The 20043-nt window shown below is 41.1% G+C and overlaps 1 protein-coding gene across 2 annotated transcripts in view; it reads right to left on the bottom strand.

Annotated features, from left to right (window-relative positions):
* Positions 1-1213: 1213 nt before the first annotated feature.
* Grm1 (glutamate metabotropic receptor 1) overlaps positions 1214-20043 on the bottom strand; it is a 365609-nt gene continuing 346779 nt past the window's right edge. Inside the window, exon 8 of one of the 2 annotated variants that reach the window (XM_050161614.1) lies at positions 1214-2153. In XM_050161614.1, the coding sequence (XP_050017571.1) occupies positions 1214-2153 (940 nt within the window). Of the gene's footprint in view, positions 2154-10233; positions 10295-20043 lie in introns of those variants that run through there. The other variant, XM_050161615.1, reaches the window with a different exon arrangement.

The raw sequence follows: 20043 nt of genomic DNA, 5'->3' as shown, positions 1-20043 counted from the left end.
GGTGACAGTGACGTAGAGACCATCACTGGAACATAAAAAATATTTATACTATATCCAGAGGACGAGTTCCTAGTTGCGGCTAGATTAACACGACATGGCACGAATTTCATAATCACAAGTACACAAGGAACACAGGAAAACACATTCAGTTGCTAGTTCCAGGGACTCCAGTGACAATAGGAAAGCAATTGTTGCTATGACTACACCATTAGCTTCAAGGGGAGATTTGCCTCCATAGCGCATGGGAGAAACTGTGGCACCACATTGTACTTATACTGAATCTCAGAAGTCCCGCTCGTTGGCATTATTTGCTACAGTAAATGGAAGGTAAAACTTGGCAACGTGGCTCGTCCTCTTGCGGAAGGGCAACGGAGAGCCTGGTTGGCACCGCACAAGTGAGTCCACAAAAGGTCTCTGACACCCCTTTGCTATCATCCCCCTTTCCAAAGTTATCAATAAACAAGCATGGAATCTGCAAAGCTCATTGTATTGACCTCGCTCAAGGACCCGTGCAGATGTATTGTCTTGCTTCTCATTTTCTCCCCATAGCACTTCCGATATAGCTCCATTTTCCTAAACAGAGACAATTACAGAAATTCAAGGTGTTACTGCGCTTTTATCCCAGGGTGACGGCAGGCTGGGACTGGATCGCAGCAGTAAAGGGACCCTCATAAGGTCAGTGCCTGGGTCTGTCTTAGCCAGGAGTCTGCAGCCTTAGCAGAGAAGGCCTTCTGAGATGGGAGCTATTGTCCCATCTATGTCCCTGTGTCCTGTCCTCCCGTTATCCATTCACCAGGAATGTTGTTAGATGAACTAACGATTCAGTTGGCACCATCACAAGGGCTGCTTCACCAAGACGAGTGTGGGCAGATATATGTATGCACAATTGAGCAAACGAAGAGATTATTTTTGTTGATTTTATTTTTACGTTTTATTATTTTTCCCCGATAAAAGTTACATACCATATGGAATTGTGCTTTGTCATAATTCCCTTTCTTCCTAGAGAAGGTTTTTGAATAATTCAAGAGTCACAACCCTGGCCCGAACCACTTATTCACTTGGCATCTTTCTTCTCTCTCTTAAAAGCAGCCTCAGCATTCTTTATCCCCTGCAGACTGTGGTCCTCCATCCCTGTGACTCCTCAGCCTTCTGTTTATTTCCAAAGGGATTGGCATTCCTTGGCATTTCTGGCTTCTCCATGAACATTTCACCCCTACAGGGTGGAAGAGCTTTGCTTGTAGTCCCTCAGGATGACAGAGGCGTAGGACACATTTGGAGGGGTGCAGAGCACTGACTCAGACACCGGGGAGCTGGGCACGGAGCTGCCAGAGGCCACCGAGTCTCGGAAAGGAGAAGGAGGCGTCAGGGCAGGTGAATCCTCCGGGGTTAGCTTGCTGGCTGCAGGCACGTCCTCCTCCTCTTCCAGTTCGTCTTCCTCCGTGTTCCCTTCGCGTTCATACACAAACTCCTGCAGGAGCTTGAACCGCTCACTGTCATCATCATCGTCCTCCCCGGGAGGGGAGATGGGCTCCTCTCGGAAGGTGCTCAGCTGCAGGGGCAGCATCTGCAGGTGTTGCGGGGGAGGTGGAGGCGGGTACAGCGAACGTAGCCCATTCCCCGGTGTCCCTGCGCCTGCCAGCACCGCGTGGAAGTCCGGGATCCCCGAGCCAAAGTTGGTGACCACGCCTTGCAGCTGGTCCATCAGGGATTTGGGCTGCTGCGGGGGTTGCTGAGGGGGCAGTGGCGGTTGTTGCTGCTGTGGAAGAGGTGGAGGCAAGCTTTTGGGGATGCCAGGATCAGCCAGGAACAGGGGTGTCTCCTCTGCCGTTAGGTGGGGCGGCAGAGGCGGCGTGGTGGCCACAGGTGGCCCGCGTCGGTGCACTACCATGGAAGGGCTGCTGGGAGGGCTGTAGCGAGTCGAAGGGGTGTTGTCCTCCTCCTCCACATTGTAAAGGGTCTTGGTGCTGGCATCTGAAAAGGTCAGGCTCTTGCCAGAGCCTTGGTAACTTTTAGTGAGGGGTTTGATCACGGCCGTTTGGTTGCAGGCCGTCTCGTTGGTCTTCACGTGCACAGAGAGGCGCTGCCACACATGCTGTCCCTTAGGCGCCTGTCTTCCACCTGGTTCAGACCATGACACAGACTTGCCGTTAGAACTATGAATAAAATAGAGATGGGTTTATTTACACATGGATCCCGCACAGAGGATAAAATGCATCTGAATTCTGTCCACCCCAACGCACTGCAATTCAACAGCACCGTCCCCCTCCTCTGCTTCCCTTTATAGTAAATGAAATACCGGCAACATCAGCTGCCATAGACTGCCTCTGAAGAGAGAAAGAGAAGAGTGTGCTCACGTCAAGTAAAGAAGAGCTGGCCCAGGAAAGTTTCTGGTGTGAAAGCCCAGTCTATTGTGCAAACAGCTGTTTCTATTTAGTTATACAATTTCACAGAGTACACCCTTTACCACCATACATGTGCTAATAATGAAACAGTCCCATTGATGACAATTAATGAAATGGTTAACAAATTAAAATTACCCTTCACTGCAAAACTAAATGATTATTGAACAACTGGAAGAATAATCTGGAAACACACAGACACACACGCACACGCACACAAAACCATTAAGCTTCCCAGAGAAAATACAACACAGAGAGTCATACAGTCTAGGGGACGAGTGAAGAGCCACATACAGCTACTCTGACTGTGCTGTGGGATTTATGAACTAGAAGCACTCAACTGCTCCTTCTGATTTGTATTTCCCATCAATCGCATGAACACAGACACGACACCTACACAAAGAAAGTACGAGCAGGAAAAATACATACACGAGTTGCTGAAATGTTTCATGACTTCCCATCTTTTTAAACCTTAGAACACTGTTCCTGACCCACACAGTGTGTGACAGTTCACATGAAGCTCAGATTCTGAGCTGCTGGTTAGGAGTTTCACCCTAAGAATACTCGAATAGGGGCACTGGAAAAGGGAGACTAGGAACAGGCTGCCAAACACCGTGCTCACAGCTTCCATTAATTCCGTTGCTAATTTTGATGCGAAGAAGACAAAATTAGGATTCTGACAAGGCAGGGGTCACTAAGACCAGGGACCCTGCTTGGATCTCTCTCCACTTACCCGTGCTGAAGGAAAATCCTAGAACACAACCATGCTTCCAGCCTTCTTGGCTGTTTGTTATGGCTTGGTCCTTCAGTGCCCTGCAACAGCCCATGTGTTGGAAACTTGTTTTGCAGAGCCACAGTGATGAAGGGGGGAAAGGGACTTTTGGAGGTGATTGGGTTATGAGACTTCTGACTTCATTAAAGGACCACATTTCAGACTCACACCTTAATGGATTTCATAGGCGAGGTTTTGCAGCGAAAACCAGTCCCCTCCTCTTTGCTTCTAAGCCACCATCAGATGAGCAGCTATGGCCTGCTGCATATCCTTTCTTAAGATGCTTGCACTCTGACGCAAGTTTAGAAGTGTCAGAGTGAAGTGAACATGGGCTGAAGCCTTTGAAGCCATGAACTAAAGTATATCATCCTCCTTTTAGCTGATTTTTTTTCAGATATGTTGCCACAAGAATACAATGTTAACACATCAACTTTAATCCCCACAAGATCCCAACAGACCTACCAAAGAAAAAGTCATTCTGGAGAAGAAATACAAAATGTTCATGGCAACAACAAATTTTATTTATTCTGAATATTGTAATAGTTTGGATCTTGCTTTGAAAGACTCTGATGATAGTCTATATAATTTTTAGCAGATGGTGACACCTTACCATATCACTCTATTAATAAAAGCCCTGCTAATACTTAAAAGAAGGCATTTTCCTCTGCTTTTTTCTCTTTCTTTTTTTAGGAGTTTGCTTTTTCTTTATACCTATTAAAGCAAGATAAAAAGGAACACAAAAAGAACAAAGCTGTGACACCAAAAGAAATTTGAAAATGAACATTCTTTCTTAGGTGGAGGTGTGAAATAGATTGTTCCTCTCTGCAGTCTTCTGTTTGAAGGGGAAAAGAAAGTAGAAAAGGAACTCCAAGAAAATGGTTTATCAGATCATTTTGAAAGACAAGAATGAACGCTTCAAAACTTACACATAATTCTTAGGATATTTTTGATGAGGGTAGTGCTCAACATTTTATATTTTATAAACTTGAAAAGTGAAGAAAGTCTAAAAAGCTGAGATTTATTTTAAAGCCAAACACTGAATATATAAAGCTCAAAAATAGATATTACAGATAAAATTCTGACCTCATGGCTTGGGGAAAGTAGTTTCCAAGAAAACATTGCTCAGTCTTCCCCTGAAACTAGCTGCAAGGTATCCCTGTATTCCTGGGAACCCTGAAGGTAGTGGTCTTATTCTACTTATTTCACTGACTACACCATCAGGTGTCTTTATTATTGTCCAAAGATCCACCCTGGCTTCATTTTGGACCATACCTAAATGTAAAAATCATTTTTGGTGATCAAGCAGGCAGAGATAATCATAATTTAGATCTATTTTAATTGAACACAGTTTTTATTCTTCTGATGGGATATTTTCACCATCACTGTTAAAATAAATAGCATTCTTTCCCCTCCGAGTCTTGCTCTAAATTATCTGAAAAGTCCTGTTTAATTAGGAAACAGATATCATGTCCCAGGGCATTTTTGGGTTATAAAAATTAGACTATCTTTTCCAAGGACAAAATAAATTGCTTTGTAAAAAGCAGAGATAGTGGGGGAAATGCATCATTGCAAAGACATTGAAGCACAGGTTATTAACTGCTCCTTCAGGATAAGTCACTTCTCAGCTGTGGCCCAAAAACAATCGGAAGGGTCTATGGATCTACATGCCTACTAAGCACTGTTTGTATAGTAAATAAGTAAAACTTTATAGGAGAAAATGTACCACTGGTTTTAAATGTTTGTGGATGGTATTGTGATAAACTACCATTAAATACAAATGCAACTACATGCTCTTATTGTGTTCAGCAAACACTATTCAGGATAATTATAGTTACTAATACAGGCAAAGACCCAATTCTGTTTCTTGTGAAAAAGGATCATCCTACCTAAAGAGGTTGGACATTCATTATTACTAAGAAGAGAAAAATACATAAACTTTGGGGTAATGCAAGAAAATGAAATACATTCAAAATAGAACCGTTCTGTGAAATGAAGTTTGTTTAAGTTCAGATAACTTTAATGTTTGGACTTTGGCCACCTGTTTCTTGTTTCTATTGTTTACCTTTTTCCAATTTCTTAATCTTAAGTAAGAGCTGGGAATGTGGCTCACAGAGTCCAATGTTTGCTTGCCAAGTGTGCAGAAAGCCCTAGGTTTGATTTCTAGCATTGCATCAACCAGATGTTGTGGTACATACCTGTAATCTCTGCATGAAGAAGTTGAGGCAGGAGAACCAGAAGTTCAAGGGTGATCCTCAGCTATATGGCAAGTTTCAGGTTACCACAGGCTACATGTGACTCTCTCTTAAAAACCGTGTGGGGGACACAAAGCAATTTGATTTAGAAAACATCATATAATTGCCTCAAAGCACTCTTTATTTTAATTTCCAAAGACAGATCTAACACCCAAAATAACCTCCTTCTTAAAGATAAAACACTGTGGGTCAGGACTAACTTACCTCAGGTGGTTAAATCTATTTAATGGCACTACAATTATTGGAATGGTCAGTGATATAAACAATATACATTGAGCCTCTCTGGCCATCAACTATAAAATAATGGGCCTCAAGAATTTAGTGTTCCGCTAGGATTACCTCCTTGGAAGTAGAAAGGTCTGAAACCCCAGCAACTTTACAACTTGTCAGGCAACCTTGAAAGAGAGACTTGGCGCTGAGCCAGTGATTGGTAGAGGCACAGTAGGTCCTGATTGCTTAACTCTGCACTCCCCCTGCTTTCTAGTTAAACCATACTCTTAAGACAGACAAGAATATGAACTTGGAACAACACTGTATCTCTTTGTCCCCATCTCAGTGTGGTCACACCGGATAAATTCCTTTCTCTTGCTTTCACTATTAAATTTGGTCTCTCTTCCATTTTTTTAAAGGTTTATTTATTTATTATGTATACAGTGTTCTGCCTGCAGGCCAGAAGAGGGTACCAGATCTCATTAAGGATGGTTTTGAGCCACCATGTAGTTGCTGGGAATTGAACTTAGGACCTCTGGAAGAGCGGACAGTGGTCTTAACCACTGAGCCATCTCTCCAGCCCCTAAATTGGCTCTCTTTATGGGTTCATCCAGGACAAGCAGTCAAACCTGACTTGTTAGGGACACAAGCTGCGACCCTAAGTCTAGAGACAGTAGGACTGCAGAAGAGGATATGGATAGGAAGCTGATGTTTGAGTCTCCCATACAAAATTGACAGACCTGTGGCTGCAATCCTAAAGTCAACAGGCTGAGGATTTTGCTTCCATTGTTCTTCCATTAGGTAAGTGTCACAATCCCCCAATAAACTCCAATACTTACAGCATTCTAGAGAATAATTAGAAGTGGGTAGTGTAAACAGATTAATGTTTTCTTGACATTTAGAGTGAGCCTGTTTTATTTGTTTCTCTAAGTACTGGTTACACCTGCAGAGGACATGCTCTCTCCTTTAGAGATCTCTAAAATGAGAACGGTGGGCGGGGCTGGAGATAGGAGGAAAGCATCCTGCACAAACTGTTGAAAAGGAGGCTGGCAACAAGGCAATCATCCCTTGCCAGGTTTCAGAGCTTTACGGCAGTATCCAGAGAGCCACGGACAAGACAAGATCTTCCCATAAAGAAGGGAGGATCCGTCCTCAGAAACTGAGGGGCAAGTGTTTGTTTTCTATAATAGGACCATGGAGATAGCTCAGTGGGAGATTCCATTTGCTTCTGAGCCCAAGAACCTGGGAATGAGCACTGGTGGAAGGAGAGAACTGGTGACCATGAGTTGTTACCTGAGCTAGACACATACATACTGTCTCCCTCACTCTCTCTCCATAATCAGTCAATTAGTAAATCATGCAATGCAAAGATAAAGAGCATCAGGAAATGACGTAGAGTTCCATTAGGGAATGAAAGGCTGACCAAGAGTAGAATCCATGAGCCATCACCACTGAGGTGGCTGACTATTATGTCCCTGCCACTTTAGCTTGGTGTCATGTCAGCTCTTGGAGTCTGGCCCAAGAAGCTTCTGGTGGAGCTGCCCATGCTTTCACCTGCATATGTATTATTCAGTTGGCATCAGCATGCAGTCTGGAAGGCGGCTCTCACTGATTTTTCAGCATAGGAACTATATGAAACCATTTGAGCCAGACATCTGTTTTCCCAGGCAACCCCAAGTTAGTTCCATACTGACACTTGTTCCACTTCTTGAAAACATTACAGAAAATTCTGCGTATTTAACACATTCTCTCCACTGTGGAGAACTAGGAACATAATTAAAAGTTCTTCCCTGCTCATCATTACTTGTAATAAAGAGACCCTTGAATGTACTTTTGAAGACAGACAAACTCTTATTATGTGAGAACGCCGGTGTTTCTATAGATAATCTTAAACAGCATTATGACATTTCTCCTTCCCCTCTGAATTCTGATTTGAACATTGGTTACTCACAGACCGTTGACTTAATGAAATATACAGTCTGCAAAGTCAAAATATTTGACCCTTATTTAGTAATCTTTAGATCAATTGATTTCTACATCTTCAAACTGTGTGACACAGGATAAAGGACAACACAGACACACACACACACGAGCACACACACGAGACATGCAAACACACACACATCACTTTTCTTTCTATAACTTCATGATTTCTTTAATGAACCAATAAGGTAAAATATATCCAAAATTTAAGTTTTTCATTGAAGCCAATGAAGCCTGGACATCTCTAGAGCTTTGCTCCCAGCATGAGCTCGACTGTTTTGAGAAAATTACCAAGTCATTTCTAAACTTGAGCAAATTCTGATGATTATTAAACCTTTCCAAGGAGGTTTCGGATGGTCTTTGTTTTTTTTCACAAGCTGATGAAGGAAATTCTCATGTTAAAGTTTATATAATATGTCACGTTGTGGCGTGGAACTGGCTCAGAAGTACTGCTTTGGCAGAAAACCTGAGTTTGGTTCCCCATACCCACTTGGAGCCATTCTCAATCATCTGAAACTCAGGGTCCAGGTGATCCAACACCCTCTTCTGGTCTTCATGGGTTACTATACTCATATATGAGTTACTATACTCACATATAACTATAACTACAAATTTTAATAGTGTTGCAAATTATGAAATTTTAAAAATATACTATGTTGGTTCCAGGGCATTGTCCTAGTACAGGTACTTGTGTGTTGTTGGATTTATTTAGGAAATACAGGTAGGAGCAGATTGTGATACTTTTGAAGAAAGTAGGGGTAAAAAAAACTATCATATCTTCTATATCCCCTTCTATCTGATGCCCCTCAGTACTCACAATCTGCCCTGCAAATATAGGGCAGTTGCATTGCTCTGCCTGGATTATTCCTCAGGGGCAAGAGACAGACCATAATTATCCAGTTTACTTCTTATGTTTATCTCTTTGCATGCTCTTCACACACACACACACACACACACACACACACACACACACAAAAGCAGTGGGAACTGAAGATTACAGAAAGAACATTTTCTTATTTTCATTTCTCCAGGACAACCATGACTAAAAGTATCTGGCCTTAGTCTAAGGGATACAGGTTTAAAGCCACCGTCTCTGGTTTCCTGTATAGTCTGAAGATGGGAGGCTTGAATAGCCTGTTCTTACGGTTCTTGACAACCAACCTGTTAGCTTTGCTGATCGGTGCATTATTTTTCTTTAATCACCGCCAAGAAGTATATTTGGCTTTTACTTTTTGTTTGTAGAAACTCACCTTTAAGTCATGAAATGTCAGTTGATTCTCCTTTCTCTGGCCCTGCTGTCATGGCAAGACAAACACATCCACCCATCTCTATCAATCCCTTTTGACAGGCAGCCAGCAGCTGCCACAAATTAGGATCTCCTTGCTGTGTCCTTGGTCAGACACCATTGGTGCCAGAAACACTTAATGTCTTTGGACTTGGAAGGGTTTCCGAGAATGCATCTAGCTATGATACAGAGGCTCTGTTAAGGGCTTCCCAAATGCCACTGAAATACACTGGTTCGACTACCCAGTATTTCTTTTCTGTGTCTGGATGATTTGAGGAAGACCACATTGTTTGGGTAGAGGATTCTACAGGGAAGAGTAGCAAAGGAGGCTACACACTTCCTGGTACTCCTCACTGAGTAAAGGGAAGAGGCACCATGGCTCCTTTTCCAGCCTCTGCCGCCAGTTTAGTATCAAACATTGAAACAAATTGGGCTCTTCTATCTGAAGAGCTATTCAAGCCACAGGCACCTCATCAGTGGGCTCCCTCCTGCTGCAGGAATGTGTACCTTTGACTCTCCCAGGAGTTTGGAGGGCTGTAAAGGAACAGCTGAGAAAGACCACAGACTCCGTGCACAATGAATCGAACATGGTCTAGGTGCTTTGGTTAACTTAAAGAGACACTGTCAAGAGCTACAGGTCAAAAATCAGACCAAGCATGCATTGTTTTTTTTTTTTTTTATCAGACTTAAGCATCTGATAAAAATCATATAGAATGCTAGAAAAAAAAATGTTTCTGTTTGTTGTAAAATTTGCTTTAAGAGGGACTCACAAAACCTTTGTTTTGTGTTCCCCAGGGTGTGGGAGACACCCAGCAGAGGCTTGTTGGCACCCACCCTCGCACACCCACATTGTGGAACATTTCCATAAATTTCAGCTGTGGATTTTACTTCAATGCAGACAGGATTGTTTCAGACATTGGCGCAACAGCAAAAACGGGGAGGGGAAAGGCAAAAGGAAAAGGAAAAAAAAAAGGAAAAGGCTCTGTTTGCCGTGGAGAAGCCGACCAATTTGTGGAAGGGAAGATTCACTTTCGAGCTCCTGAGTGGGAGTCACAGATCAAAGTGAATCCTTAAAGCCGGGGAGAGCGCTGCATTGGAACAGAAAATAAGCAGAGAAACTACCAGCTTGACAGTGTCCTTTTAAGAACGATGGACAATCGGATAAGGCAGTCGTGCAAACCACGGCACGTCCACGAGTCCCTCATTCTTGATGGCATGCACCACATTTGGTTCCATGTTAGAAAGTGGAAATACCCAGGAGAGAGAAAGCAAGGGGCAAAACACTAGATGTCCATGCAGCGTCTCTTACACATTCACTGCAGCGTGGGGGTTTCAAAGCTGCACATGTGCCGACGGACACTGGCTGCTGGGCGAGAATTCTGGCTGCCTCTTCCTGAAGAGCGAAAAGAAAAAGCAAGGGGTTAAACAACATGGGCACAACTATGGTGAGTCCACCATACAGGAGGTGCCTGGTCCAGGGTGGGGCCAGGCCTGGCTCCTGAACCTTTCTCAATGTCTCTGCTTCTATGTCCTGCTTGGAATTTGCAACCGTGGCCTATGTCTTGCTGGTGGGACTCCTCTCTGGAAGCAGCAATGACAGAGTCGCTTTTCCATAGTGGAACCATCTCTTTTCAATGTTCTGTGCATCTGTACCAGACTGGCGTCTTCCCTTCACTGTTGACACACTACTTTAGGAGGCAGTGGTCTGCCATGTAGGGCTGTCTTTCTGCCACCGTACTTTTTAATGGAAGCTCCTGAATTTATATCCAAAACCACAGATTTCCTTTGCATTGTGCATTATCTACCATATTATTCTATCACAAGGCATGGCTGCCACTTCATTTAAAGTCACACTTCTTTCTTGTGCTCACAAGACTGTTTATGTGCAAGAGTGGCATGTCAAAAGATCTACCTATTGAGATTGATGATTCTGCCACAAGAGGACACACCATCTCATTCTCTGGTTGATATTTCCTTACGCAGAAAACAGAGTGATCTGTACACTGTGTCATTCTTAGCAAAAGAGAAGAACACTGTTTAGACCCAGCAAGGCTGATGGGGCAGCCATGAGGAAGTAAACCAAAGACAAGTCGTTCTTCATGAGTAAGATCAGCAGCACCTAGAAAGTGGTGGTGGGAAAGCGATCTTGTTGTCATGCCCCACAAAACGGCTATCTATCCTGGAAAAGACCTCAGGCATAAGATGCTCAGGATGAACCATCAGTCCATGTTTGTGGTGGTACGGAGGAGGGCGGTAGAGTTCAAGAGAACTTTCTCACATTACAAAATTCTGTGCGTATTCATTTCCCTGTAGCGTTCCCCAGTGAACTCACACCTGTTTTCTATTAAGCATATGTTTGGCCATCCACTCCAGTCTTTGGTGATAGTCCTGTAGGTAGCCATGAGGAGAGCCAGAGGGAGCCATGTCAGTTCTGTATCCCATCAAAACAGAAGAATAGTGCCTCAGGAGAAGAAAGGGGAAGAGGAGAAAGAAAGGAAGGTCAAGGAGGGGATGCCAGGAACAAAGAATCATGGCTCTTCCCATGCTCTAAGCCTTTCAGCTTGATGCCTACCAGGTGCTGAGAGGTTGAAACCTCCATGTAGAACTCTCTGTAGTCATTTTTTTACCCTCTGGAAGCCAGGACGGATCTGAGTTTATAAGATGAGGAAAGATTTTTCTATACATAGTCGACTATGATAGAAAAAGGAAAGTAAAACCGATCAATGAATAGATTGCTACCAAATTGCAAGCACTCATAAACGATTTGAAAGCCTATGCCGAATTCTGCAATTTGAAATTTCTATCCAGAAATGAGAAATAAAGACAAGTTGGTGAAAGTTCATGCCTACTGAGAGAACACATTTATTAAAAAAAAAAATTAAACAGAGACCATGTTTGCTGTTAAACTTGCCAGACTAAACTAACAACGACATCCAAAATGCCAACCTGAAATCACAAATATCACTTAAAAATGAACAGCAAAGAGAGGGCAATAAGGAGAAAATTGTTCTTGACTATATAAGAAAGAGTAAGAAAACATTTAACTTGTAAAATATTGCTAAAACTTTCTTTCCTAAGAAAGAAGCTGGAGAACACGTCCAAAGCACAAGGCTTTTGTTTTGCTAAAAACCGCCTACATTCATTTGACTTTAAAATTAACTCTACTTTGGAGAAATGTTTACATGTTGGCCTGGTCAAATGGTGTGGGGCAGCAGGGTTCCTGGCAGGGCCAGCATCAGAAGCTTGAGATCAACAGAACCCCACATTTGCTGCTTAGAATTCTGGGATTGGCCTCTTAAAATTCTCTCAATTAATCTTTAAATTTGTGTTCTGTATGTAATGGGGGGTGAGAAAATGGAACGTGTCTTGGAGCACCAACTTACAGATGGTCCAGTATCAAGAGTCTCCATACTTTACTTGCATGGTGACCTGCTCTCCTGTCCTTTGTATCCCAGTCATTTTCTCCTCTCCTCCCTGTAGGTGGCAAGGTTTCACCACGGCTCTCCCCAGCAGGGATCTTAGGCACAAGCCCCAGCAGGACCAAGATGCACTACTATGTGCCCAGTGGCATCTACAGGAAGTGGAAGCTGCTCCCCCTCCCTTTTCTCTGAACACAGTACCAGGTGGCAGACTACAGGGTAGGTGTGGGCCTCTCACACATCCTTGGTCTAGATGCTTCAGGTGTCTCTGAACTTATGGAAAACTATGGGGTGCACATATCTAACATGACTCAGGTAAGAAGCACATGAAAAAAAGAGGCAAATCACTTTGCGTTCCCCATGGTATCTGCGTAAGGATTGATTCGGGGTACAGTTTTGCACCTTGGAGGATGCACATGTATAAGTCCCAAAATAAGCTAGGGAACAACTAAAATGAGTGATTTTCCCCCGAGAATGTCTTTCTGTGCAAGTGAACATGATATTAAATCGCAAATATGAAACAGAGAGAAATAAGCAGTGAGAGATAAAAGGTTTGTATTGTATATTTATCGCTTTCCCTGCTTTTAAACCAAGGACTTTATGATCTAGCTTTGCACTGAACCTTGCAAGCAATGTAGCAAGTCCTGTCTGCTAGGGGTGTATAACATACAAACAAGGTGAGGACTGCCATGGTAGCCTGGAGTCTTGGCATGCATGCCTTTGCACGGATGCACTGACTTGCAGCATCTGTATTTCTGTGAAAAGAAACTCCCTAATCTCTGTTGCCAATTCTCTCTTTTAGGGGCTACTTCTGCATTTAGGGGGAGAACAGTTTGCGGTTGCTTTTGGTTTCAGTCGGATTGACAGCTTTAGTAGAGGCCACAGGAATTCAAATTCACAGTGGTTAACTGTTGACCAAAGCATTAGAGAAGAGTATAATCTCCTCCGTGATCTCGAAGTTTTCTGTCTCTGACATTGCCTTTGCATGGAGGTAAAGTATAGAATACTCCTGCACATAGGCCTTGATCTTAGGAAAGGAGTATTTACTGAAGATTATTGGCCAAGGCTTGGAAACCCTGATGTGTAACTGGTCATTTTACCAGATACATAAATACTAAGAGATGGAGCTTGGCTTAAGGGTATTTTTAGTAATCATAAAGCCACATATTCAACCAACTACAGACTCAGCAAGTCAGAATAAAAGCTTGGAGGGAAAAAGGCAGCATATGGGGGCTTGTCAAATATAAGTCCCAAATCTGTGCTGGAATCTTTTGGCACAAATTGTGGATTTAAAGAAACCCCAGAATTTTAGTTAGAAAGATCTTTTCAGTAATTTCTATTGAAAGTGCCAGGTATCCTCCCCACCGTCTTCTTCCCTCCCTCTCTTCTGCCCCTTTTACATGACGTTGCCCTTTGTTACAGCCAATGAACTCCTTGTAAGATTCCCCACTTTATTTATTTGTATATAGCCTACATCTCTTTGAGTGGACTTAGCTCCAAACAATTTTTGTTCTATAGTGTTATTTTATCTACATGAAACAGTCCCTATGCCACTTTCTGACAGGATTTATCCTTTATGTGAACTTCATAAATTGCAGCAATTTTTTTTTTTTTTTTTTTTTTTACTAAGGATGATATGACATTGATCGCTGGACAAGGAACCCAGAAGACTCGGTGTCTTCAGTCAGGTCACTGCCCCTTTCACACTCACTTCTTTTATCCATAAAGGATTGTTGAAGTAGTGTGGGGGGGGGGGAAGGGGCTCCTGAAAAACAAAGTGCTGCTCTAGCTAAGCCAGTACCATGAACCACACCAGTGCATAGCGTCTCAATATCCGCCTTCACATCACTGACTTCAGCCATCTTCCTTACTCAAGAATTTCCATAAATACACTAGCAACTGAACTGAATTTTATTTCTATCCCCATCCACAATTCCATTTCTCTCTAGGCAGCAATGGTGACATCAAGAGGGTGTGCCAGGCAAAGGTAATGCTAGGAGGAACCAGGTGAGTCACCTCTATCCGGAGCTGAATGTCCATGTTAGGGTTGGAGGGGAATCTACTTTTACCAGAGACAGAATGTTCTAGGCAATTCCAGACGGTCAGTTCTAAGGATATACAAGGCTCACCGTGGAAATAAGGTGGCAGCTGTCCAAACTAATCATGAAGAACGACAGCAACTACTCAAGACCATAGTAGCAGACTGAGGTTTATTTTTTCGGTTGTCACTGCGGGGATAAGTGAAATCATTTTGTGTCTCTGATTGATTTCCAGAAGCCAAATAAACTTTTTTCTAGTGCTCACTCACTGATCAGAGTGCAGAGAGAAACTCTGCATGTAGGCCCAGGTCTTCTGTGAATTTTAATTTCTTCCACTTTCATTTGTAGCACAGTTGGTTAACATAGTATATTAAGTTCTTTAATAAACACAAATGCAGTCTCTCTGTTATAGTCATAAAATATTGCCCCATTAAAAAATCTTAATCACTGAGATTTGCAAGCTAATAAGAGGCTATGTAAATGATTTAATAAAAATGTATTTACTATCACAGATTCATCACATACTAAAATCCATTTACTTTGGAAAACAGTAAGGATATGTTAAAGATTTTGATATAGTAATCTACATACTAATCTCATTCTAAAGGAAAAAATTGTTTCATCCCACCATTTGGAACATTTTTTTCTGTTTATAATATTTGTGTAAGAATGGATTAGCAAATAATACATGGAAACTTTTATATTATAAAATTTTTATGTATGGCTTCACTCTACATTTTCATTCAGTGATCACCTTTTTTTTTTATATGGTATTATACGCACACACAACGAGTTCACTACTTAAACTAAACTGATTAAATATACCTCACAGAATATCCATTCTCCTATAAGTGGCTGTTTAGGTTGTTTCCCACATTCTGCTCTGGGGACCAAACAGTCTTCAGCAAATGCCTTTGCACACAAATGGTGGGTCTTTAAAAGCAGGTACCTGGAGATTGAATTGGTGGGCTGTTTCTCTTTTGCCAGCACGCTCTGTGAAGTACGTGTGCTGTCTAGACTGCTTTGTGAGGATCCATACTGTTATTTTTATGCCACCGACATTTTCATCTTTTTATTATGAAAAATTTCTTAAATAAAACTGGAGTCTGTTCAACATAAATACACCATACCGCTAGCCAGTGTCACAGGCTGGTTTTAACAGTCAATAATGATTAAAGAGAGGCTCAGTTCTTTTATTACAAGATTGCAATGTGGTGATATAATTCTACCATCTTTTCAATATTTGCCACCCAAATTTCTTCTCTAAAGAAATTTTCCTTATGAATTATTCGACTTGTTCAAATGATAGCTCAGACAAAAATACAAACCAGATTGATATTGAACCATCCTTCCTCACCCCATGGACTGAAAGTAAGAACCAAATTCTTAAGAAATTTTTGTCAGGCATTTTGATTACGGCCATGGAAAATGACTAACGTAGAATAAGGGTCTACATATTCTACCAGAGAAGTGGGGTCATTGGTTTGACTAAACCTGTGTCATTTGGGGCATTTGGAAATGGTTTGGGGGAGAAATTTGGAAGTGTTTATAGCTATGAACTTGAGAAGCCCTAGAAAGCTGTAATACAAACTTCATGAGTGAACTTGATAGAATTTTAAACTACAGAGCAGATAGACATGCAGACAGCAAAGTCAGCCTGTACTCATGAGGTCTTGGATATAAACAAGGACTCAGTATGGAGAACTACACTAGAAACCATTTATACTGCATTTTGTTGAACTGTTTGCTTACATTTGACCTGTAATCTGAAAAACTGTATGAAGCTGAGTTCTAAAGTAACAGACTAATAAATTTCGTAAAGGAAATTTCAAGGTAACATTACTTGTAGAATGTAGCTTGATTATCACTAGCTACTCCTAACCAGGTTTATAGTGATTATTTGGAGCAAATTGCTGAGCAGAAGCATTTATAAAGCTGATTGTTATTTAGGGAAGGAGATTTAAATTTCATCCGAAGAGAATGCATTTGTAAAAGAAATTAGCACCATTAAAAAGAAGCTAGTCTCTTTGCACTGGGGCTGTAGTAGAGGTCATTGAGGACATTTTATGAGTTGGTGAGAACCTGCCTACCAAAGACTCCAGGGTGTAAAACTCCAATCTTACTTGACTTTTCTTTGAAAAGAGTGCTATGTACACTTTACCTCAAATTTGGCACCTAGAACAACATTTTCCCTCATTCAGCCACCTAGACACTAAAAAGAAACTAAAATTCTGATTCAAGAAGGATCACCTACTGTTTAACTGGCAGCAGAACTTGGTCTTATCCACATGGTTATATAGGCAATGCAGAATGTCAAGAACTGTGATTATCGTGTATTGGTCTAGTGCCCCACAGAAAACCCCGTGGTAGAGACACTGCAGAGCAGGGTCAAATTCTCTATAGGCTCTCTATGAAAGGGCTTTGTATGAAATTGTGAAGGTAAAGCCTAGGTTAAAGTGAGGACAGAAAATATTGAACAAAGCAGAAATGTGTGCTGAGAACAGCTGGAGGCACCAAATGGAAGCAGCCAAAGAGAGAAGCCATGTGGACCAAAGCTCCGATGGTGGGACTGTCCAAGCCCTTTGGCACACATCCTGACATTTTCCTCAGATGCTGGACATGGAGGTGCAGGATGTAGTGCATCCCCTGCCTAGTGTACTCTTGCTCTGATCTCATTCTTCTCTGTCCCATTTCTCCTTCTTGACTGGGAAGGTTTACTCAGTGCTATTGTATACTAGAAGCAAGCAATTTGTTTTTAGATTTTCCGGGGCTCACGGCTAAGAGATTGCTTTTAGTATCAATAGAAATTCTGTACATAGATTTTTGAACAATGTTGGAAGTGTTAAGACTTTGGGGACTGTCAGAGATTGAAAATCAAGCATACAAAGCTAATTCTAAAGAAACTTGGACTTTGGGGGAAATTCCTAAAATTCTCGGCTAAAGCACTAACATTAGTATTATATTTTTGTTCCACAAAGCTTTATTTTTATCTTATTTTTTCCTTAAATAGAGCCATACTAATCGTAAAATTAACTTTTGTGTCATCACTCCTCAAATCTGCAAAGAAAACCTCATAATACCACTGTCATAATTTCAAGTGTATAGATACCATAGCCTCCAAAATAGTCATAGTTTCATTATAGCCTGCTGAGAAAGAGTCAAGGGAGATAGTTCAGTGGCCTAAAAAAGACTTCAACTTTTAGATAAAATACCTTTGGGGGAAACCAACTTTTATGCTGGAAACAGCCAAATAAAATATTTTTCAAAAGCCACTTACAGACACTGGGACAGTGTCATGACAACCAGAATCCAAGGGATCAATAAGTCTGAGGAAGAGAACTTCAGTGGGAAAGCAGATAAGCTTCAAGCTATTTCTACCCTCAGGATATTTCATGATTCTTGATATACAAGAACAAATAAGGAACCCAAGTAGAAGAACAAAGTGTGTTGGGGGTGGAATAAGAGCCTTTTTAATCATTGACACATACATTTGAATTTAAGTCTCCCAAGGAAGTCAGGACTTGAGGATCCAAGATCCTGGAAGCAGTAAAGAAAAGAATGGTGGGATTAAAAAAGTTTTATAAAATTACAGTCTACATTCAATTCACTTGGTTCCATCATCAAACAACACATAAAGGTAAGAAACAGACCCCTAGGCAAGTCCAGGCAATCCCTGACTTGAACTCTTTTGGCTTTATGACAGTGTGAACATATTATAAACCTAGCAGAAACTTTACTTTGAAATTTTGGTTAGAATTAGCTTTTGTGGATGGGGTTAATGTCTCTTTAAACAGTTAAACAGGGAATTATCTAGCTCTTTTTTCTGTGACATGAAGATACATACAAAGTCTTCATCCAAGAAGAGGGTCCTCAGTAAAAGTGACCAAGCAAAACCCAAAATGTGAAATCTCTAGAACCATAAGAAATCAATATGGTTTATAGTAGAAACTGAATGAAGACACATTCCTTAAACCACACATAGAAGATGTATTGTAGTATTAATGTAGGAGCCAAATTCAAAAAGCTCATAAATAAGACAGGGAATGCCATAAAGAACTGGTGACTGAAAAATGTACTTTATAGTCGGCATAAAAATAATTAATCTTAAAAAGTGATCATTCTAGCTTCATCAAAATTAACAACTCTCATTCTTCAAAGGATATGATCAATAAAATAAAGCATCAAGTCAGAGATATAGAAAAATGTGTAATATATATCACCATGTGCTTGTTTTAATATCTAGACTTTTCAGTTCTTTTTACCAATTTAATGGCCTTTGAAATAAAATATTAATACATATAGTAACATGCAGAGATTTCAATGATGGTTGATATATTTTGCTTAAATATGTAATATACCCATATATTCAGCATAAAAATTATCTATAGAAAATTATAGGGGTCTGAAGAGATAGATCATCAGATAATACAAAGTTCTTTGATCTGCATGCATGTGCTATATCTTGCAGGAAATACACACATACAGGCACACACAGAGAATAAATAAATGTAAAAAGCAAAATAATGATGTCAAAGATAATTGCAGAAAACCAAGTGAGGGTTAAAACAGAATTCTAGTTCATGTTAACTGCACAGCCAGACAATGTAGTTATATTAAAACATTTTTTAAAAACTGTTCTCAGTACTGAATTGGTAGTAATGAGGGTAAGTATTCTAGAAAACTTGTATGGCTATTATGAGATGTGAACATATGCTTTTGAGATCTACTGTTTTATTGGATTCTTGCTGTGCAAGCAAGGGAATATGTTTGTAGTACATGGTAATACATGAACTGTCTGTGAATTTCTGGGCCAGATAGGATGAGAACATATATAGCAAATAGGGTATGAGACACTAATTTTCAGTTGATACCTAAACATGATTTTCTGTCTTAAAGCAGTAAAACTTCACAAAACTATTTCCTGTTCATGATAAATTGAATATGGTAAGCAGAACATGGGTATTACTGTCTCCACTACAGAGATAAAACAACAACCATTCTGAACTCAGTAAAAAGCATTTGTGAAAGCAAGGGATATTGCTGTGGCCACAATAAGCATAATTCTTGAAACATTCTGGAATTGCCTTTAACCATTGCCTTTAGTCATCTACATTTTATTCTACTCTGTGCCTTTATATTCAGTATCTTGACAAGCATCCTTCTTTTCCTGACTGGAAGCTCCTTCTCTACTGGTTAGCTCTCATAATGCCAGAAAGTGCTGTTCAGGCACATAGAGAAAAATCAGCAGGGGTATTAATTAGTCTTTTAACTTATATGCTACAATTCCAACTTGCCAAGCAAGAGGTACTTACTTGTGCAATAATGGCACCATGGTTATGCCTGTATCTGAGGCCCGATCCATATGGAAGAGATCATGTCTGGTATGTGGACCTGGTCAAGGGCTTGTGATTTAGAAGGTCATAGACTCTAGGAAAGAAACTTCCATTTTTGTTCTGCAAAGTGATCATGTCAATCTGCCCTTTGGTTTTTCTTTTTAATTGCCATAGACGACTCCTGTCCTCATCCTTCATCAAAGAAATTTACATTTGAGCAAACGACAGTTAATGCAGTGACTCATGACTGGTCAAGATGCTAAGAACAAGTGACTATTGACTGCTCATCCTTCAGTGGGACACCAACACACTCCCTTGAAGGCTCCAAAAACATTATAGAAAAGGGGATGA

This window comes from Alexandromys fortis, unplaced genomic scaffold, assembly GCF_014885135.2.
Source record: "Alexandromys fortis isolate MF-2015 unplaced genomic scaffold, M_Fortis_MF-2015_v1.1 scaffold_134, whole genome shotgun sequence".
NCBI classification, from domain to species: Eukaryota; Metazoa; Chordata; class Mammalia; order Rodentia; family Cricetidae; genus Alexandromys; species Alexandromys fortis.
The sequence above is the reverse complement of the archived record's forward strand: the minus strand, read 5'-3'. Positions and strand labels throughout refer to the sequence as shown.